Genomic DNA, 22,744 nt, shown 5'->3' on the forward strand with positions numbered 1-22,744 from the left:
CCAAGTCAGAATTGCACATGGCCTGAGCCACGCCCGTGTCCCTATTGAGCTCAAGTCTAATTTTACTCGAAAAAGGATAATTTTGAGGGTTTGGAGGCATTCCAAAGTCATATAAACACCCTAGAAGTGGATTAAAGAGAGACGCAGAGTAGAAGGCAGGAAATACTCAAGGACAGCCATCGGAATCAGCTCGGAAGCAGGATCTACTTTAAGACTGAAGATCTCCATTCAATTTCCTTAGAAGTTTTTTGGGTTTATTTATGTTTTGTTATTTATCTAAATTTGAGATGTTTTCCATTATTATGAACTAAAATCCCTGAATACCTAAGGGAGATAAAACCTAAGACGGATCTTATTACTATTTGAATTATATGATAAATACTTGTTCTTATTCTTAATTGTGAGTTTTAATCCTTGCTTTAATATTCCAGGATATTAATTCAGGTTTTGATGTGCTTATTCAGTGGAGCAAAAGTCCCTATTTAATAGTAGATCTTCCATAATTAAGCGGAATTACATGCAATCCTAGAGATAGGACGACATAAATCTGCCAGATTAGAGTCAAATCTAATAAGGGAATCCATAGATCAAGTTAATGCGACAATAGGAGTTTTAATTAGAAAGAGATTTCAATTAATCAACCTAGAGTTAGTTGTTCTTAGTCTCGAGAGAGATATTAACATAAGTCAGGGACTTCTACGAATTAAGTTAAGTGAATAAATCGTCTAATTCAGAAGTGATAAGTGAAGCCTAGGTGGATTCTTCTTTGGGTATTGTCTTCTCTATCGATTTTCTAAACAATATTTTTCCAGCTTTAATCTCTATCGTGATCTTAGTTAAATTAGATAATTAGTCTTAGTTAAAACATTCCTTTAATTAGTAGGCTAGATAATAAAATGATAGTAATTACTAGTACTTTTAGTCCTTGTGGATACGATATTTTCGATCTCACCATAACTATACTACTGTTCGATAGGTGCGCTTGCCTTAGTCGAATTTTTAGTTAGTTTAGCGACCATCAATGGCAGCAACAGTCTGTAAGCAACCAACCCGATACGCTCAATAATCTCATACGGCCTAATAAATCTTAGGCTCAATTTGCATTTACATCCGTATTTGAGTATTTTCTTCCACGGTGAGATTTTCAGAAATACTTTATCCCCGATCTGAAACTCTATATCTTTTCGTTTCAAGTTCGTATATGATTTCTGGCGATCTAATACTGCTTTTAGATTTTCGGATCACTTTCACTTTCTACTCAGTTTCTTGGATCAAAAAGACCCTGTGTATCTTATTTTCACTAAGATTAGTCCAATACAATGGTGTTAGACATTTGCGTCCGTACAAAGCCTTATATGGTGCCATTTTGATACTCGACTGAAAGCTATTATTATACGCAAATTCAATCAGAGATAGGTATCGTTCCCATGTACCTTCAATTCGAGAATGCAACATCTCAACATATCCTCAAGTATCTGAATGATACACTCAGACTGACCATCTGTCTGCGGATGGAAAACAGCGCTGAAATGTAATTTTGTACCTAGTGCATCTTGCAGTCTTTTCCAAAAATCGTGATGTAAACCTCGAATCTCTATCCGAAACAATAGAAATAGGTACCCCGTGTAATCTCACAATCTGAGAAACATACAATTCAGCTAGCTTATCAAGCGAGTAGTCTGTACGTATCAGAATAAAATGAGCTGATTTAGTCAATCTATCCACAATAACCCAGATTGCATCTTTCTTGCTCGGTGTCAATGATAAACCAGATACAAAATCCATTGTGACTCTTTCCCACTTCCACTCAGGTATCATAATTGGCTGAAGTAATTCAGAAGGTACCTGATGCTTGGCTTTTACTTGCTGACAGACTAAGCATTTCGAAACAAAGTCAGAAATGTCTCGTTTCATATGGTGCCACCAGTAATGTTATTTCAGATCATTATACATCTTCGTACTACCTGGGTGAACAGATAACTGACTACTGTGAGCTTCATTCAAAATCATCTGAATCAATTTTAAATTTATCGATACACATATTCGGTTTCTGAATCTCAAACAACTATCCGGATCAACTCGAAACTCTGAATCAACATTTGAATCACATTGAGCTCGTTTTGCTAACAAATAACCATGAACTTTCTGGGCATCATAAATTTGCTGAACAAATAACGATCTTGCCTTTAATTCAGCTATTATCGAACCATCATCAGACATAGCCATATGCGTATTCATTGCACGCAAAGCAAACAATGATTTTTGACTTAGAGTATCAGCAACAACATTAGCCTTTCCCGGGTGATAGTCAATCACAAACTCATTGTCTTTAGCAATACTAACCACCGGCGCTGTCTCAAATTCAAATATTTCTGAGAAATCAAGTATTTTAGACTTTTGTAATCAGAATAAACATAACATTTCTCACCGAACAGATAGTGACGCTAGATCTTCAATGCAAACACAATAGCCGCCAATTCTAGGTCGTGTGTTGGGTAGTTCTTTTCATATGGCTTTAACTGTCTAGAGGCATAAGCTATAACTCTTCCTTCCTGCATCAAAACATAGTCCAAACAATTTAAAGATGCATCACTATAGATAACAATTTTTTTACTCGATTCTAGCTGAACTAGCACTAGAGCTTCGGTTAAAAGGGCTTTCAACTAATCAAAGCTTTTTTGGCACTTTTTTGACCACTCGAACTTAACATCTTTCCGCAGTAGCTTTGTCATCGGGGTTCCAATCATAGAGAAACCTTTCACGAATCATCTATAATAACTAGCAAGTCCCAAAAAACTTCGGACTTCAGAAACATTCCTCGGAGGTTTCCAATCAAGTATAGTTAAAATTTTACTCGGATCAACCCGAATACCTGATGTTGATACAACATCAGAAAACTGACTTCGCTTAACCAGAACTCACATTTACTGAACTTTGCATACAACTATTTATCTCATAAAGTCTATAATACCAGTCTCAAATGTTCGGTATGTTCGATTTCATCACGGGAGTTTATCAAAATGTCATCTATGAACATAATTACAAACCAGTCCAGATATTGTCTGAAGATTTGATTCATCAAATTCATGAAACATCAGGTGCATTAGTAAGTCCACAAGGCATAACCAAAAACTCATAATGTCCATACCTCATCTGGAAAGCAGTTTTTGGCACATCGGAGTCTTTTACTCGCAACTGATAGTAACCCGATCTCAAATCTATTTTCGAAAACACTGTACCCCCTTTCAGTTGATCAAACAAATCATCAATCCGTGGCAATGGGTATTTATTATTTATAGTCACCTTATTGAGTTATCTATAATCGATGCATATTCTCATAGTTCCGTCTTTCTATTTCACAAATAATACTGGTGCACCCCAAGGAGAGAAACTCGGTCGCGCGAAACCTCTATCTGTCAACTCTTGCAATTGAGCTTTCAATTTTTTTAATTCAGTAGGTGTCATTCTGTACGGAGCTATGGATATCGAAGTCGTCCAAGGCATTAACTCAATACCAAACTTTACCTCCCGAATAGGTGGAAAACCTCAGAATTCTTCCGGAAACACATCCGGATACTCGCACACAACAAGTTCTGATTCAATATTTTTTCGACCATTTCACTGTCAAGCACATATGCAAAGTAAGCTTTGTAGCCTTTTCTCACATATTTTTGAGCTAATATCGAAGAAATCACTGTTGGTAACCCATTCAGATCACTTGATTCAATCCGAATAATCTCATTATTCTGGCACCGTAAATCAATAGTCTTTCTCTTACAGTTTAAAATAGCATCATGCAAAGTCAACTAGTCCATACCCAGAATTATGTCGAACTCATCAAATGGTAACAACATCAAATCAGCTTGAAAACACAGATCCCAAATCATCAAAGGACAATTCTTACACACTCTATCAACCATAACATACCAGCCCAAGAGGTTTGACACTCTAATTACAAACTAATACACTCAACAGGAAAAGTGTTACTGAATACTAAAGTCTCACACACATAAGAATAAGTCGAACCAGGATCAATCAATGCAATTACATTAGTATCATACAGAGTGAATGTACCAGTAATGACATTTGGGGATGAAACCTCTTCTCGTGCGCGTATAGCATAGGCTCTGGAAGGTGTACAAGCTTCAGATTTGACTGCTGTATCTTTAGTCCCTCTTTGACTGCCACTCGCATTACTCATATTTCTGGATGGTCTACCCCGAGCTGCAGTATTACCCGATCTCGTATTCTGCATTGGATTTTCTTCAGCTAACACTGAGCATTCACGAATATAATGATCCATTGATCCACATTTAAAACAAGCCCGATCATGCAATTTGCAACTATCGGGATGTCGTTTGTCGCAATGTTTACACTCGGGTTGATTTGGTCAAACATTACCCATACTAGCTACTGATGTAGCTCTTGAGCTCATAGGTGGTCTACTCTGATCCCGTCTAGAATAACCCGAAGTGGCTTTAGAACGGCTGAAATCATCTCGGAACTTCTTTGGTGCTGACTAGAATGACTTACCGGATATTCTTTTACATGCATCTCTAGCTTCAAAGTCAGCTTTTCTTTTTTCTTTCCCGAGCTCTTCAGCTTTGCAGGCTCGCTCAACCAGTACTACGAACTCTTTTATTTCAAGTATGCCAACTAACAGTTTAATATCTTCATTCAGTCCATCTTCAAATCTTTTACACATTATGGCTTCAGTCGAAACACACTCCTGGACATACCGACTGAGTCTCAAGAATTTCCACTCATACTCTGTCACTATCATGCGACCCTGTCTGAACTCTAGAAATTCATTGCGCTTTTGATCAATAAATCACTGGCTGATATATTTCTTATAGAACTCAGTCTGAAAGAATTCCCAGGTCACCCGCTCTTTCAAAACTACTGATACTAGTGTATTCCACCAGTGATATACTGTGTCTTGAAGCAAAGATATGGCACATTTCAAACATTCATCCGGGGTACAAACAACTCATCAAACACATGGATAGTATTATCAAGCCAGAACTCAGCTCACTCAGCATCATCATCATCAGTAGCTTTAAACTCTTCGGCCCCGTGCTTTCTGATTTTATCAACAGGTGGTTTATATAATATCAGCGGATCACTTACTTGAGGTACAACAGGCATCGAAGATGGATTAGTTGGGGGTGGAGGTTGTTGTGCAGCCGGGTTAGTCCGGATATACTGAGTAAACTAGTTATTCATCATTTCGTAAAAGGCTTGTCTAGCCTCTCCATCCTGGTTACTCAAAATCGGTCGAGAATCAGCCGGCGTTGTCCCTTGCGCGAGAGCAGGCGCTACACTCTCGACATCATCAGCTACAGCTCTGTCGGGATCCATTTACTATATGAAAACACATTTTCAAATGTCAAAAGTCATCACATTATCTCAATATATAATATGGCATGTATAGCTAGACTCACACGCGCTACGTTAGTCCTAGAATCGACTAAACCGTAGCTCTGATACTAATAAAATATTTTTGGTTAAAATAATCTATAAATTATGTAATGTTTGTAGATTTGAAATTTAACCCTACTTTTACTTTTACTTTTAATTATTTAATATTTTTATTTTTTAAATATTAAAATTTAAGTTTAATTCATTGTTAAATTTGTTACCGTGACATTTTAAAATAAAAAATACTCACTTGCTGACCGTATAACTAAAAAAATGACATAAATTTGAAATACAAAAAAAAAATTAAGGGGTTAACAATTGAATTTTATTTTTAAATCTGAAAATTAAGAGAATTAATTCTAAATTTATGAAAAGTACAGTAACTTGTATCAAATTTTAGCCATTTTCCCCAACAGAGTGTGATTGTAAGGGACACCCTCACCTTCTCCGTTGAAAACGTATAAAAGGAAAAGGAAAAACGAACCACACGAGGCTCCAAGAGAAATGGCGAAATCCATGGAGTGCTCCGATTATCGCGTTTTGCTCAAACCAATCCCAATTCCAATCTCGACCCAACCAACAACTTGCTCTTCCTTCTCTGGGAAAGAAAAAAAAAAGAAAAGAAAATCTTTATTTCTGCCTTGTTTTTCTTTTACTTTCTTCCTTCAAACCCATCAACGGTGACATTCCTGTTGCATCGGCTTTTGGGTTAGAACCCTTATCCAAAGTGATGGGTTTCATTTGATTTCAATCAAACTCCAAGGAATTTTACATTCACCGTAAGGAATGGTAGGTAGAGTTCATGTAATTTTCTTCAAAGCATACAATAAGATTACTAATTTGATCTCCCTAAAAACTGATGCTGTTGATACCACAGGAAATTACTGCAGGTTCCCATGTATGGGTTGAAGACCAAGAATTGGCTTGGGTTGATGGGGTTGTAACTAGTGTTAATGGAAATGAAGCTGAGGTTGAAACTATTAATGGGAACCAGGTAAGGCAGATTTATGCTTCTTAAAAAGCTTTACATTTTGGTTCAGCTTTTTAAGTACTATTAATTGCAATGGATCTTAATAACCCAATTTTCAATTTTTTTCATCATAATGTTGGTTAGGTTACTACAAAGTTATCTAAATTGTATCCCAAGGATATGGAAGCACCCGATACGGGTGTTGATGATATGACTAAGCTATCATACTTGCACGAGCCTGCTGTGCTTCACAATTTGGCCATCAGATACGGAATCAAAGAGATTTATGTAAGATCAACCTCATTTTTGGTTTTGAATCATTAAGTGTTGCTGCTATGAATCTGCTAGTGATACCTTTTCTGATCTCGTGGCAGACTTACTGTGGGAACATTCTCATCGCCATCAATCCATTCCAAGCAATCTCACATTTATATGATACCAAATTGATGGACAGCTATAAAGGGGCTCAACTAGGGGATCGGAGTCCTCATGTTTTTGCGATTACTGATGTTGCATATAGGTAACTATGTCTATGTTTTATCTGTGTATTGTTTAAAGATAATAGAGCGGGTTGACTAAGAATTGTAAAACTTTCAACTAGGGCTATGAATAACGAAGGCAAATCCAATTCTATACTAGTCAGTGGTGAAAGTGGGGCAGGTAAGACTGAAACCACCAAAATGATTATGCGCTATCTTGCGTATTTGGGTGGCCATGCTGCTGCTGAAGCACGGACTGTTGAACGAAAAGTTCTAGAAGTAAGCTGGATGATCTAACTCTATTCTGAACTGAAGTAAGCTAATATTTCAATCTTTATCTTTGGCTTAGAGTCAAGTAAATGCTTGAAGCACACAATATGAGGACTAAAAAGTTTTGGAGCTGTCATTATGTAATTAATTAAGGCAATAATACATCATAGTTCTCTAGCGTGTTCTACAAGAGGTGTTAATGTGGTCATAGTTGTTGAGCGCAATGACTATATTATGGAGTGATGTTATCCAAGAGTAGATTTAGCTATGCCTAAAAGTATTGGTGTTAAGACATATAGAAAACTATTTTGTGTTTCATGCTTTGTGCTTTAATTTGTAAGACGCAACAATCTTATTACAGCCTTTTTAAACACAGGGGATCTACTCATTGGATTGTGGAAAAAATAATCTACTTATTTAACAGTGTGACAATTCCTCTAACATCGTCAAATGCGTAAGAGAATAGTACACAAAAAATAATATCCTTTAAATTTCCTTTGATTTCCTCTTCTAAGTTTATCTAGAAATACTAGAATAAAAGAATATCTCTAGGATAAAGACTAAAAATGGAAAAAAGGGTATATTTCCTCAAAATTTTAACCCAGGTATTATCCTTAAGATACTAGCATATAATGAAGAATTAGTATTGTGGGAGAAATCTTGCGCTTTAGTAGAGGGGCCTAACAAGGTCAGAGAGGATAGAGAATGTGCAGTAAGGGAGCAGATGTTGGCATTTTAGCAGTAGTTTACAAGCTCAGAGAGGATAGAAAAAGAAAGGGCTTGAACAGTTGCTTTTTTGAGTTTCTATATTCAGTTTATTCATTATAGTTGATGGAGCTATTTTTCTTTGTCTTTTGGGTCCATTTCTGAAAACTGCATGCGAATCAGTAAGATGGTTATTTTACTTGTTCAGACTACAAAGTCAGATTTTCATGTAATTTTGCCTTCATACTGGATTCCACAAATGTTGATCTGGAGATGTAGCACACTATGACATGGTTGACAAACAAAAATATTGAATACAAATCAGATGAGGCAGTATGTAATATGTTCACTTTCTTGAAACCAGATGATTAAATGCATGGATCTTGAAAAGTAATAATTTCGTTACCATTTTGTTGTTTTCGCATTTGTTTTAGTTATATCTTCGCCTCTATTTTACCTTTCATGAAAATCTATATGTACGTTTAACGAATTCTGGATCTGTAATAAACTACCTGCAAATAGAATCAGACACCCAAAAAGTACAAGGAAATTCAACTTTACGTGTAATAGTTTTTCATTCTAGTTTTTCTTTTGACAAATCAATGGCGCCTAAATCTCCTTTTCCCTTCATGTAGTTAAAATTTGAAATTATTACTAGGTACCAGTTCCTCATTTTTTTTCGTATGCATTTTTATCTACTTCTGAATGTTATGCACTAAATGTCTTGATGCAGTCAAATCCTGTTCTTGAAGCATTTGGAAATGCAAAAACTGTCAGGAATAACAACTCTAGGTGAGATATTCGTGTTTGAAAACTTTCCAATTATTTGGCTAGTTATTGAACCCAAAATTTGAAGTTTTATTGACTGGTTTGTGCCAAAGACTAACTTCTTATTTTCATCTTCTCATGCAACTTGTATATTATTCATTTCTCCCCTTTCAATTTATATTCTGTTAGCTTTTCTAGTTCAAGCTGTAAAGGTAAAAAGGTTGTTGAATAATGGATTTGCTTCCGTAGTGTCATCTTTGTTTAAATCACTACATTAGAAGTTCTTAACAAGTCTGATACTTCTTTTGAAAAAGTCAAACTAATAAAAACTCTGAGCTTCTCTCTCCTTGTAGCGAAAATTCTTTCTGCTGATAAGATTGAAGTGTTATAGTTTCAAATTTCAATGATCACTTGTTCATCATGTAATTTGCATAGATTCTGACATTCTTCATGAATTGGCACAGTCGTTTTGGAAAATTTGTTGAGATTCAATTTGATGCACGTGGACAAATATCAGGGGCTGCCATCAGAACTTATCTCCTAGAAAAATCTCGTGTTTGCCAAATTTCAGAGCCTGAACGGAACTACCACTGTTTTTACCTTCTTTGTGCAGCACCACCGAAGGTTTATATTTAGCTTGATTCTACATTGTTGATTGCATAGCTTTTTAATAAATTTTCATGAAACGTTATCATAGCATTTCATCTGACCAGTTTTTTAAGTCCTGTCAGGAGATCGAGAAATATAAGTTGGGAGATCCTAAGTCGTTTCATTACCTTAACCAATCTAGTTGTTATGAACTGGTTGGCGTAGATGATTCCCATGATTATCTTGCCACCAAGAAAGCTATGGATATTGTTGGGATAAGTGTGGGGGAACAGGTCTCCCATCTGCTATGTAGCTTTGATGTATTTAGCTTGCCTGTCTTCTTTATGTAACCAGATTGGGAATAATATCTCTTTCTCTTTTTCAGGATGCAATTTTCAGAATTGTGGCTGCAATTCTTCATCTGGGCAATATTGCATTTGCTTTGGAGGGAGAAGATTCATCTGTGTTAGAGGATGACAAAGCCAAATTCCATCTTCAAGTGGCAGCAGAGCTACTCATGTATGGCTATATCCTAGGTTCTCTCTTGGCTTGCTGTTTCCTTTCCAATCCTGTCTTTCTGCATTAGGAGATCCACTGATCCTCATTACAGGTGTGATCTTGAAGCATTGGAAACTGCACTGTGTAAGCGCAATATGGTCACTCCAGAAGAAGTTATCAAAAGGAGCCTTGATCCACTTGGTGCAGCAATTAGCAGGGATGGTTTAGCAAAGACAATATATGCTCGTTTGTTTGACTGGTAAGATGCTAACTTCTGAAGCTTTTATGCAGTTCCATAACTCATTTTAAACTGGATGGGTTTCTTATCAATGCCTCATTTGTGTTGCATCCAGGTTGGTTAAGAAAATTAATGTCTCTATTGGGCAAGATCCTGACTCAAAATGTCTCATTGGAGTCCTTGACATATATGGTTTTGAAAGTTTTAAAACTAGCAGGTAATGCTCAAGGACACCAGTGTATGTATTCTTGTCTGGGCATGAAAAATAAAAACCTTGTAAGTTGCATAATATTTTATCACTTTAGCTGTAGCTGCAATTCGTTATCCATATTAAGTTACTCTGTATCAGAAACAACCATTTTTGACATAAAAATGTGCTTTTGCAATTCTAAACTTCTAATGCCTGTATTATGAATGTAATGCTCCCCATTGTCCAATAAAGGGTTATTAACCAGTTATGATCCTGCAAAAAGGCAGGATCCTAAGTACTAGGTTGGTTTCTTGGAAATATATATTGCAGCTAGTAGATTTTCTTAGAGTAGCCATTTTCAAAGACAAACTGGCATTATTTTTATTTTGGGATGCTTGCAGATCTAATGCATTTACTGCCTTACTAGACGATGGTCCCTACTCTGCATTAGAATTAGGTAGCTAATTTTTAAACCAGTTACTTTCCTCTCAACATCCAAGGTTAACATATATCTACCAATAATGCATGGTTATAAGATGGGCTATCAAGGATTCATTTGAAAACTCCTTTATTCTTTTTTCTGATGTGAAATTGTGATCGGGGAAAGAAGTTGGACATAGACCTTCTAATACTGAGTTGTTTCTTCAAGCATCTTAATATTTTGAAAATAATGGATCTGTGTTGTCAAGGGTGCAGGAAACACTGTAGGCATTAAACAACTTTGTATTGCTGAGACGCAAGGCAAAAATGTGTTTTTCCAAGTGAAGTAACATGCATGTGTTTTTGTATGTGTGATTGTGTAAATATAAAATAAACTTAAGATATATAGTGACAGTTTTAAACTTAAAAGAGTGGTCTAGCTTATCCTATAAAACATGCAGATTTCCTTTTTCTGTTGTTAGCCAACATGTATGATTTCCTTGTGGCCCCATGTATGTTGTTGAAAATTCAAACATTAAGAAGTGGAGAGTCTGATATTAGCCCTTTTTTACTAGTAAAGATACATTAATAAAAAAAATTAAAAATTGAAGAGCAGCCCTAGGTCCATGTGTGGTCAAATGCACCTCGTTAAAAGGGTATGAGGAGCTTTTGTTGTTTGAAGCTAATGCAAAATGCCTAGCTGAGATTGGGTGTATACCCTAATAACACTGCAATGGATTGCATATAATCGCTCCTTCACTGCCTTCCTGTAGTGTGATATTTTAAACAGTCTCTGTAGTTTTAACCAATGGACAAGTGTGGACTAAGGGGCATAATGGACCATATTTTTTAATTATTTCAAGTATTATTTTTGGTGCTTCTGTATTTATTTTTTTATCTTTTGGGGATGGACAATTTCATTGTCTGAGTTGTTTAGACTTACAAGTTACAAGAACCGTTGAGATATTAAAGAAATCCAAGGCTTAGTTGTGATTTTGAGAAATTTATGAATTATAAAGTAACAGAAATTAACAATATTTAGGGCTAATTATTTTGGTTTTATGCATTATTCTGTGCAGTTTTGAACAGTTCTGTATAAACTTCACCAATGAAAAGCTGCAACAACATTTCAACCAGGTATGAGGTTAGTCTCATGTGACAACTTTAGTTTTAGTTCAATCTTCCATTCTACGTACTGATATGGTTATACAATCAGCACGTGTTCAAGATGGAGCAATCTGTATACCAAGAGGAGGAAATAGATTGGAGCTATATAGATTTTGTTGATAATCAAGATGTTTTGGATCTTATCGAAAAGGTTGCATACTGTCCTTTTAACTGTGCACAGCTCTTTGAATTTGACAAGTGTATCTACTTTTGTCTTTTTCCTGCACCTTCCAGTTATCGCTTAATCTTTGGTAGTCTCCCTACTGTAATTTTACCCTAAAGAAAAAGTATCTAAAACTCCTTGAATGAAACATAGATGGCATCACATAAGTGAAAGGATCTTGTTGGGACATGACACTAATCAATGTTATAAACTGAATGTGTTGAGAAACGCTTCATACTAGGGCTAGCATTGCTTATTTTATCCAGAAGATTAAAAGTGTAATATGCATTTTTAGATTTTGATGGTCAAATTGTGTATGGTTTCGTTCAGATTAATGTATATCATGATCTCTAATCTGTTCATGTATACTTATGGTGCATTTGTCTTAACTTCATGATTTTCACATTGTTCTATCCACCTTCCATATGCAAAGTGTACATTAGAAAAAAAAAAAAACATATAATCACAATATTATCAGCATGAATGGTAAAATATTATTGCAATATTATCAGCATGAATGAGTATGAAAGAAAAAGAGGTAATTGCATGCTTTAAGTGGTGGACATCTTTCAGCTTTATACATACGCATTAGTCTTTTTTGCCAACTTGTAATGTATATCCTTCTGTATCCTGGTTTTGAGTTAATATAGGGGTATATTTTTCTGTTCCATATTTTCTTAGTATGTGCAAAAGATCTGCTGAATAGCAAATTTCTTTTCACAGATTTCTAATTTCTAATGCTTCTGCAGAAACCAGGGGGGATCATTTCTCTTCTTGATGAAACATGGTATGAGAAATTTTTTTTTTTCACAATTACTGTGACATTGAAGCAATGCTGCATTTGAATTAATGTATTTCCTAATTCAGTATCCTGTCCATATGTGATGCTTATGAAGTGTAATGTTTTCCTTTTTATCTCCTTACATAGTTGGTATTTTTTGTTATACAGCATGTTTCCGAAATCAACCCATGAAACCTTTGCCCAAAAGCTCTATCAGACATTCAAGGATCACAAACGCTTTGTAAAGCCAAAATTGGCTCGCACAGAGTTCACCATTGTCCATTATGCAGGAGAGGTTAGTCATGAGTCCTCGTTTTTACCTGTTAAGAGTCTCACAGTGTTAGTCGTTGCATATGAGCTCTATTATTCCATGAATATTTTCAGGTCCAGTATCAGTGTGATCAGTTTTTAGACAAAAACAAAGACTATATTGTTCCTGAACATCAGGAGTTGTTGAGTACTTCCAAATGTTCCTTTATAGCAAGCCTTTTCCCTTCACTTAATGCGGAGACACCTAAATCTGGCAAGTTCTCATCTATTGGTTCTCGTTTCAAGGTATCTTAATTTTGCTAGCATTTCCATAAACTAGTCATTGATTTATATTTATGCATATATATTCTTAAATGTGTTGAAAAATAAATGATTTGTGGAGCCATGCCATGTGTTCTGAAGATTTCAATGTCTCAGTGAAAGGTGAAATCTTATGTTTTGGTCTCATTGCTGCAGTTACAGTTACAACAGTTGATGGATATACTAAATTCTACCGAACCCCACTATATAAGATGTATAAAACCAAACTCTGATTTAAGGCCTGAAATATTTGAGAATGTAAGTGTCTTGCAGCAACTACGTTCTGGTGTAAGTATACTTGGTATTGCATCACAATATCACAATTTATTTGTCAACTTGTGTGCATTCTAAACTAATTGTTAGTCGTATAGGGTGTTCTAGAGGCAATCAGAGTCAAGTGTGAGGGATACCCTACTAATAGAATCTTTAGTGAATTTCTAGAGCGATTTTCTATTCTTGCACCAGAAGTTTTGAAAGAGAAGTGAGTATTCCTCTACATAACTGATCAGAAATGTGAAAAGAAAAACATATGCATATTTTTTTCTTGGATCTAAAAGATGCTGTTTGGTTAAGTTCTGCTTATGAAGTTATTGCATTCATATTTAGTGTTGAAGAAAACGTTGCTTGCAAATCAATTATGGAGAAAGTGGGGCTTTCAAATTATCAGGTAATTCAAGAACTTTCCTTTTTCATTCTCTTTTTGACAACAGAATTTGAGATTACATCGATAGAAATGAATAAGTGAAAGGTTACATATATCAAACCTGGTTAGGCACAATGTTTGAGAAATTGATAGCTGGAGGGCCTTGAGATCATGATCATTGTTTAAGTTTTTTACAGTATTTACCTCACTTCTAGAATGGCCATAAAATGTATTTGAAGGCAACTTCAGCCTTTGCTTCTTGAAAATATTTGTGGTTATAGATGCTCGTGTATTGAGATTCTGTTGCAAGAGGATGTATTCTATGAGCCATGAGTTGTTTTGCAGATAGGGAAAACTAAGATTTTTTTGAGAGCTGGTCAGATGGCAGAGTTAGATGGACGCAAAGCAAAATTACTTGGAGAGTCAGCAAAGGTTATTCAAAAGCAAGTTAGATCCCGTATAGCTCGAAAACGCTATGTTCGTGTCCAAACGGCTTCTATTTGTATACAAACTGTTTTGAGGGGTGAGTCTATGTGCTAAAATTAAGTCATATTCAGAATAAGTATCGTTCAGCTGATTTATCATGTAAAGTAATTTGGTTCCTATCAAATATCTAATTAACCCAGGTCCTTTTCATTTTTTTTTCTAAATTTATTTTGTTGTCGTCGGCTTGTAGGGATGATCACTGCATGTAATAATATTTTGCATTGATCTTATTTTTGTATCTTCTAGGACAACTAGCTTGTGAATCACTTAAATTCAGGAAAAGAACAGCAGCTGCTGTCAAAATTCAGAAGTCTGCCCGCAGAAAATCTGCTAGTAGGAAGTACACTAATATCATAGCTTCAGCAGTTGTCGTACAGACAGGAATACGTGCTATAGTTGCCCATAATGAATTCAGGTCTAAGATGCAAAACCGTTCTGCAACTATACAGGTTATCGTCCAACTTTTCTGTAATGCCTAAAGAATTATCTTATCATGTTTACAAGTTGATTATTTTAAACAAAACCCTGTGGGCATTATTGGTGATGTCATAATGCTGTTTCATCCTATAAGATAAAAAAAGGTATCAGTTCTTTCACAAAGCATATTACAGTAGGTATTGTTTTACTTTCTTTGTTAAGTTTGTAATTAGCATTTAATATTTGCAGATCTTATTGAACTGCGTTCTGGCTAACTCTCATTTCCTATACCCTTAACATCAAGCGAAGCTTTTAACTTTTCGAGAAATTTATTTATTGCTTTCTTTTTTCATGTTCTATTCTCTTTCCTTGTCGGTTGTCATATCTAAATGCTGTATAAATGCTTTCTGTCAACTATCTCCTTTATTAGCCTCGGCCAGTAGAATTCCACCCTCCCTCATCTTGGTTAGCTTTGTGCTAGGTGGCTCAATGTTAGTCTAAAGCACCTTCCTTTGAAAAAGGAGTTCTCCTCCCTTTCCGAACTTAAAAAACAAAAAAACTGCTCCTAGATATGTGCTGGGTCAAAGTCTTTAACTGTTTTCATATGTTTGATTTATTTTCTTCTGTAATAAAAAGCTGTAAGTTAAAATAGTTGAGTAGCTCTACTTCTGTAACTTCTCACCAAATCGTTGGTGAGCTTTGGGTTCTTTAGCTCATTACCTTTGTTGCACTTCAAAATAGTTGTATGTACATTAGGAAATATCAAAAGGAACATATAGGAGGGAAACTTGGTTTCTTCTTATTTCCCTATTCTTGTGAGTTCACTACATATTAATGCAATATCCCCATGTAGAATTGTCACTATTAGGCACTTAAACATGCAATATCACTGTCAGTGACATTCTGCTGATCTTTTTCTATATAAGTGCTTAACATAATTCAGTAAAATCAAGAATTATTCTGGGTTGAGCAATTCCTTTTTCAGCTGTTCTCATAAGACCCATTATGGAATCATACTTAACCAAAGAGTGGAAGTAGTAGCCTCTAACTACTTTAGTGTCGTAATCTCCTTTCTTTGCTTGCAATAATGTGCATTGCAATTTTTCTTAGGCTGCTACAGAAGAAGAAGAAAAGGACAGTGGAAAAGAAGAAGAGGACATTGGAAAAGAAGAAAAGGACATTGGAAAAGAAGAAAAGGACATTGGGAGAGAAGAAAAGGACAGTGGAAAAGAAGTCAAGGAACCCGAAGATAAAGAGCCAGAAAAGCAACCAACTGTAAGATGCATAAACATGTCTGAAGATACCTGCTAGCCTTCATGTCCTGTGTGCTAAATGTGAATGTTGATGTTCTCTATACTTTGACCCTAAAAAAAAACTTGCAGTTCATTTAGTTTTAGGTAATATATTGGAGCTCAGGATAATTGTCTTCAAAACTGTCTCCGGAGATCTAGATTTGCACAAATGCATAGTAAATTTTATCTACATTGGATTTTCTGTGCTCTTCTTCCTGAGAAGAAGTATTAGAATTTTAAATAGATATCTTTGAAAATATTACTACTTGAAAACACAAATAAGAAAAAAAGTTAATTTTAAATTTATGCCATTAGAGGTTGGTATTAGGATCAAGGAAGACAGGAGACTGAAACTACGAAACTTTATAACCAATAAAAATTAAAATTTTGGTGGCTTTTTTTTTTTTTCTTAATTTTGAAATAATTTTTTACTGACTTATTTCTAATGCAGTTAGGAAAATAAAAATAGATCTAGAATTAGAAACTAAGCAACCAAAGTTCAATAGTTTGAGTCAATAACTGTTGAAAGATATAAACATTGATGTCCTTTTCTGTCCAAATGAAAGGTTTTGTCTAGATAAACCTGTATATCAGTTAAAGGCGGTGAGCACTATAGATTATTTGTATTAAAGATCATATATACAAACATAAATGTATATGCACTCATCTATGTATGCATATACAACGATTATCTGCATGTGTGGTATCTTTTAGTGAAGACACTTTTAAGCAGGGCACTTTAAAGTTTAAACTATGAATTTCTGCACTGTCTGAGAATTCGAAAGTTAAGAAATTGACGAGGGTTTTCCTCCATTGCTTTGAATTGCATGATGAGAAGAAAATGCTTAGCAGACATTACGCTGGCTGTTACGAGGGTTGACAAATTTATCATGATTAAATTTGTGTCATTTAGTATTCATGATCTCTAACTGAACTATTATTTGTATAGGTCAAAGTACAAGAGAAAGAAGAGCTACCCGATCCTCCAGTAGCTGTACTTGAGCAGAACGAACCTGACAAAACCGATGTGTCTCCTGACAAAGAGCAAGAGGTCACAGAGGAATCAAATGAACTGTATCATATCGTTAAAGAAATATCAAGCCCCATCCAAGATGTTTTAACAGCTGAGGACCTTCCGTCAGAAGTTGAACAGCTAAAGGTACTGCTACGATAACTCTGTTCTTTGATTAATCCATTGTTCTTCACATATGCTTCTCAATTGTGTTTCCAGATAAATGTAAAGGAATAAAAATTGTGTGGCCTAATAAATTTTCATTAAAAAAACGTTGCATGCTATCTCAAAGTTATGGTGAATTACTCTTGACCTGTAAAGCAGCCTAATCTCAAAATTGTGATGTGAGAGAACCCTGCAAGGTGTGCAGATATAAGGAAATTAAACAAAGCATCAGAAAAAGGTTAAGTAACATAGACACATATACTTTTGAGTTATTATTAAAAAAATTTGAATTTGGAATGATCAATAAAGGAATAGATGGTCCTTTATCTTTCAGGTTAGAACCTAGTGAGCACTTAACCATCTTTGTAACTTCTCGAGCTCATTTTCATCTGGATCTGGATTGGTGGAAATAAAATCGAGAACTTCTGAATATCTAACATTAATTTCAACTTTGCATCTTATAAAACTCTGCTACCAAGCTATGATAGTGTTGCTTCTCATGCTACTGATGGAAACCTTAGCGGCACCCATGTCCCATTTTCTAAGCACAAGGATGAAAGGTGTTCATTTGAGATTTCCTTTTTTTTACATCAATTAGTTCCAGTTCGAATTCTTAAAACTGAAGACCATGCTTTAGCCACACAGATGTTCATTGAAATTGCCATTGAGCCATGGGAAACAAACCATAAGTTATTAGGATAGAGTTTTGTCATTTTATGTTTTCTTGTTTGGCTTGGCATGCTTCACCATATCTTAATTGAGATAACTATTTACAAGCTTTGAATTTTGAGCCTTTTAATGTTGTTTTCACTAAGAGTGCTTTTTTATCTTACAGGTCCTCTTGATAGGAGAAAAGAAAAGAGCTGATGAATATCAAAAGCAACATGCTGAAGCCCAAGAATTAAGCGAGCAAAGACGCAAGAAATTGGAAGAAACTGAAAAGAAAGTACATCAGCTTCAAGAATCTTTGAACAGGTGGTGTTTTTTTTATCACCCTTTACAATGTATCATACAATTTACTGATGTTAGCTTTGGATAACTTGCTATGTTTTTTGTTCGGAAATTGTTCTAGCCTTATATTTATTGGGCAAACAGCATATCCTCTAAGAAAATACAATGATATATGATTAAAAAGTTTTAAATTTTACGGAAATATTTTTTTATGGTTCGAGATCATTGATGAAATCACACTCTGTTCAAGATCAGTGCAACTTGCTTTTGGTGAAACAACACTGCAAGGAAAATGGGGATATCACATGAAAAATACAAGGGAAAGAAATCATTGGCAACGATAGTTACCGAGTAGAGCTGCATTACATTGATTATATCTCTAAGATTGTTCTGATAACTGCCTTATGGTTACAACCATGCTAGTTAACATTCAATAAAGCTCTTGCTTCCTTGTTTACTTACACTAGTTCTGGTTTTTCAATGTCTCAGGCTATTATTCAGTATGTCTGAGCAATTTTCACAACTTAAAACAATTTTACAGACTCCATCAAGTTCAAAACCAGCCTCTCCACCGATTGCTCGAGTTGACTACTTTGATAATTCGGACAACTCTGATGCTTCATCAACTGGCTCAGATTTTGCATTTCCAGCTTCAGGTCATGATTCAGCCAACAACTCTTGTCCCCGTCCTAAAGCTCCCCAGGTGCATGTTAAAGACGCTACAGCCACTGAAATTACAGGTTAGCCTTGATTTCTTGATGCAAATGCGATTTGGGCTCAGACTTAGCTTCATTTTAGAGTAACACCTCTCTTCTAGGGACAAAAAAAATTGCCTGGTTTAGCAGATTTTTAGTTAATATTTGATGATGGGAGGATGTGTAGGTAGCAACTGTTTCATTTTTCTTAGTTTCGGAGACCCGTATTGTGCAGGTACTGCGGACAGTGATAAGGAGGGGGCATTTGATGATTACTTCTGATGGATCTTTGTGCTTCTGCTTCTTCTTATCTGTAGATGACAGATATAAACACAATTTTAGTAGAGAATCACAGTGTAGGCATGCAAAACACAAACCACATTCTTACACGTAACAGATACAAGATTTGTATATAGGAGTAAGATTCTTAGGGTTCTTTAGGTCAAATAGTTAGCTAATCCTTTCAAAATGCTAGTCCCCTAAGTGGATATGCATTAGTTTCATTTGTATCTTCACTAACAGTCGCCATGACTCGTCTCTAACAAGTATATTGAAAATGTCTCAAAATGAGGTTCTCTGCATTATCTGTGTTATATATTTTTGTTAACGAAAAACAAAATGAACCAATTACGATTGAGATGTTTGTTGTGCTTCATCAAGAAGGCAAGCATTGTTGACCCCAGAGCTTAGTCAGTTGGTTCATGTAGCCATCCTTAAGAAGTTGCGTCCAATATCTCTGTGTGGTTCATATCTTAACATCTACAATCTTCTCCGCTTCTTTGGACTGGAGCTTCCTTTTGTACCAAAAAAGGTGGAAAAAGGCATTGTTAAGAAAGTAGGGAGGAGGCTGCAAACACTGACAACCAAAGAAGCATCAGAAGGGACCTATAGCTTAAGGTTGGCTGGCAAAGGCCAATTCTATCATGGTTTGAATTGGCATGTTATATGCTATGTAATATATATATATATAGCCATTGATGTATTTCTTTTTTCAATTTAAACATGAATTAATTAGCTAGCAAACCCATTTAATAATTACTAAACAATGAAGCAAGGCAGCATAATGCCTTTTACACTTTTGAATTGATTGGGAATATTTCTTTTCACATGCCGTATTCCCCTTTTCGGTGCATGCATATATTTATATATACATACATATATATATGCTCTTTCATCATTTATCTCAGAGATTAGTAACTTCTCTCATGACTTTTATTTCTCTTACCCATGTATATCCTATCACTTAAATCCATCTTTTAGGTAATTAATTGAGTCTTGATTCGATCAACCTTTAGTTTCGTTTAAAAGTTTTAATTATCTTAAATCACTAAGCAAGCACCAGTGGTCTAGTGGTAGAATAGTACCCTGCCACGGTACAGACCCGGGTTCGATTCCCGGCTGGTGCAGTAAAATTTTTTGGCTATTGAATTTTTTTTCCCAATAACACACACATACAAAAAAAAAATGTTCCACAAGTATGATAATAACCAAAACAGAGTTGGTAGCTTGAAGATGAGGAAAATATGATATTTTATGTAAATATAGGATTGTTTTGGCCAAAATGTAAAACATAAGATTTGATTTAAATAATTAAGTTGGAATAGAGGATGTGATATTTTATGTTTAAATTTCATTATTAATTGTATTTTATATGATCATTTCGTATTAAGTTAGTATTTAGTTAAATCATGAAATTAAAAATATTGTCACGTGCTCTTTTACAAATAAAACATAATAAAAAAAAATGACATATGACAATATTCTATATTCCCTTATATAGTTTTTTATTCCGTGTAGAATAATTATCCAATTTTTATAATAATTAGAACAAATTAATGTTGCATTACAACCCTACATATCTCCTTTAGTATCCCTCCATCACATTCCCTATAAGACTACTCCATTGCCCTTTAACACCCTGTCTCACCACCCCTTTAAGGATCCTATAAGATTTGAAAATTCCCAACATCATATCTCTCATACAGTCCTTTCCCATGGCATCATCATCGTCATCATCATCTAGCAGTGGTACTGCCTCCCCTTGTGGTGCGTGCAGGTTCCTAAGACGAAAATGCACCCATGACTGTATTTTTGCCCCTTATTTTGGTTCAGAACAAGGCCCTGCAAAGTTCGCTGCCATTCACAAAGTTTTCGGTGCTAGCAATGTCTCCAAATTGCTGTTGCAAATCCCACCACATGATCGTCCTGAGGCGGTTACCACCATTGCTTATGAAGCTCAAGCAAGGATTCAAGATTCTGTTTATGGCTGTGTTGCTCATATTTTCACCTTACAACAACAGGTTCCAACTATTTTTCTTATAGGTTAAAATATGCCATAAATCTCTGTATTTTTTAAAAATTTAGAATTTAATCTTTGTATTTTTATTTCCAAGAATTTAATCATTCTATTTTTCAGATTTCAAACTTTAAGTCCAACTGTTAATACTATTAAATTTATCGGTGTGATATTTTGAAATAATAAAACAATACTCATTTGGTAGCCAAGTAACTAAAAAAATGACTTTTATAATTAACTTGAATTTAACAAAAAAAAATTAACTGTGTTAACAGTTGAATCTAAATTTTAAAATCTGAAAAATAAAAGAAATAAGTTTTTAAAAATAAAAGTATAAGGATTAAATTCTAAATTTTCAAACAATACAAAGACTTATAGTATTATTGAGTTTTTCTGTATATTCCTTTAAATGTGTTAATTTTGTGTATTTATATGATACAATCAATGTTCATAGATGCAACATGCTAAGTAGGTCTCCATACATGATGGCACATACCCTACCTTAGGGTTATCACGCATATACTCGACGTGGGTTCGCACCATGTGTAGGTAAACTCATATTACGTATTATGTATTACGCATCCTCATATTGGACTTCATACTACATATGTGCAAACCCATCCAAAATGCAGGTTAGGACTCGATAAACTAATGAGTTAATGAGTTGATAATAGTTACTGTCATAACAAATATATTTTAACCGTTGTTTATGATTAAGTGCAACCATTTTGTGATCTTGCATATGATTATATTTTCTTGATTCCATATCTGTAGGTGGCATTCCTGCAAGCTCAATTAATGGAAGCCAAAGCTCATCTAGCTCAAAATTCTATGAATTCACATAACAACATTGAGAATATTTTTGAATCAGCTCAAATCATGATGAATATGCAAGAAAATACAAAACAGAAAGGAGTTTTCTTTCCAAGCTTATCCTAAGAAAAGATCGGTTGAATATTAGTTCGGTTGAAATCGTTAAATATTTTTTACTTTAAATATTAGGAATTATGAATAGTTAAGGTATTGTATAAAAAAGACCAGATGATGGTAATCTTTCTTTCCTTTCCTTCTATCTAATTATGGTTTTAATCCTTCTATTATGCTGAAATTAAAGATTTAATCCTTCCAATTTACCATCATTTAATTATTTACTTTTTTAATGTTATTAGTTTATCTAAATTGATAATATCATTAGTTGTTGTTGTTGAGTAATAACAATATTTTTTATTTTTTTCTCAGCTAAAAAAAATATATTTTATTATTAAACGAAGATAACAGACATTGGAAAGTAATCAATAAAAAAATCGAAAAAACTCTAAAACAAAACTCTTAAAACAACAACAACAAACAAAAACACAAACACAAACACAAACACTGAAACGACTAATAATATTATCAACTATATGTGAGTAATAATAAATTTATTTATCAACCGAGTGCTAACAACAACTAATAATAACATCCATTTAAACCTCAAAATATTAAAGTAGAGGTAGGGAATTTTTTTTTTCAAAGAAGGATGCATGTACGAACAACAATTCCCAAAATAAATTAGTATA

At 34.7% G+C, this 22,744-nt stretch overlaps 1 protein-coding gene and 1 non-coding gene across 9 annotated transcripts; both read left to right on the top strand.

The window, feature by feature from the left end:
- Positions 1 to 5,846: 5,846 nt before the first annotated feature.
- LOC107939954 (myosin-16) lies at positions 5,847 to 19,470 on the top strand. Of its 8 annotated transcripts, none has more exons than XM_041074965.1 (26): positions 5,847 to 6,210; positions 6,299 to 6,415; positions 6,536 to 6,679; positions 6,766 to 6,911; positions 6,993 to 7,149; positions 8,579 to 8,637; positions 9,078 to 9,237; positions 9,345 to 9,494; positions 9,587 to 9,737; positions 9,826 to 9,958; positions 10,053 to 10,154; positions 11,627 to 11,684; positions 11,764 to 11,865; positions 12,627 to 12,664; positions 12,827 to 12,953; positions 13,043 to 13,213; positions 13,385 to 13,516; positions 13,600 to 13,709; positions 13,835 to 13,895; positions 14,217 to 14,394; positions 14,604 to 14,806; positions 15,885 to 16,049; positions 17,016 to 17,225; positions 18,079 to 18,218; positions 18,736 to 18,934; positions 19,125 to 19,470. In XM_041074965.1, the coding sequence occupies exons 1-26, from the start codon at positions 6,208 to 6,210 to the stop codon at positions 19,281 to 19,283; spliced, it is 3,375 nt and encodes a 1,124-aa protein (XP_040930899.1). In that variant the 5' UTR covers positions 5,847 to 6,207; the 3' UTR covers positions 19,284 to 19,470. The 8 variants fall into 8 exon arrangements, with proteins under 8 accessions (XP_040930899.1, XP_040930901.1, XP_040930900.1 ...); XM_041074967.1 differs by having other exon boundaries at positions 5,848 to 6,210; positions 18,684 to 18,934; XM_041074966.1 differs by having other exon boundaries at positions 5,848 to 6,210; positions 13,385 to 13,486.
- A 754-nt stretch (positions 19,471 to 20,224) lies between these two features.
- Positions 20,225 to 20,295, top strand: TRNAG-GCC (transfer RNA glycine (anticodon GCC)). The gene has a single exon. It is a non-coding gene; the product is annotated as a tRNA-Gly (tRNA).
- The last annotated feature ends 2,449 nt before the right edge of the window (positions 20,296 to 22,744 follow it).

This window comes from Gossypium hirsutum, chromosome A08, assembly GCF_007990345.1.
Source record: "Gossypium hirsutum isolate 1008001.06 chromosome A08, Gossypium_hirsutum_v2.1, whole genome shotgun sequence".
NCBI classification, from domain to species: domain Eukaryota; kingdom Viridiplantae; phylum Streptophyta; class Magnoliopsida; order Malvales; family Malvaceae; genus Gossypium; species Gossypium hirsutum.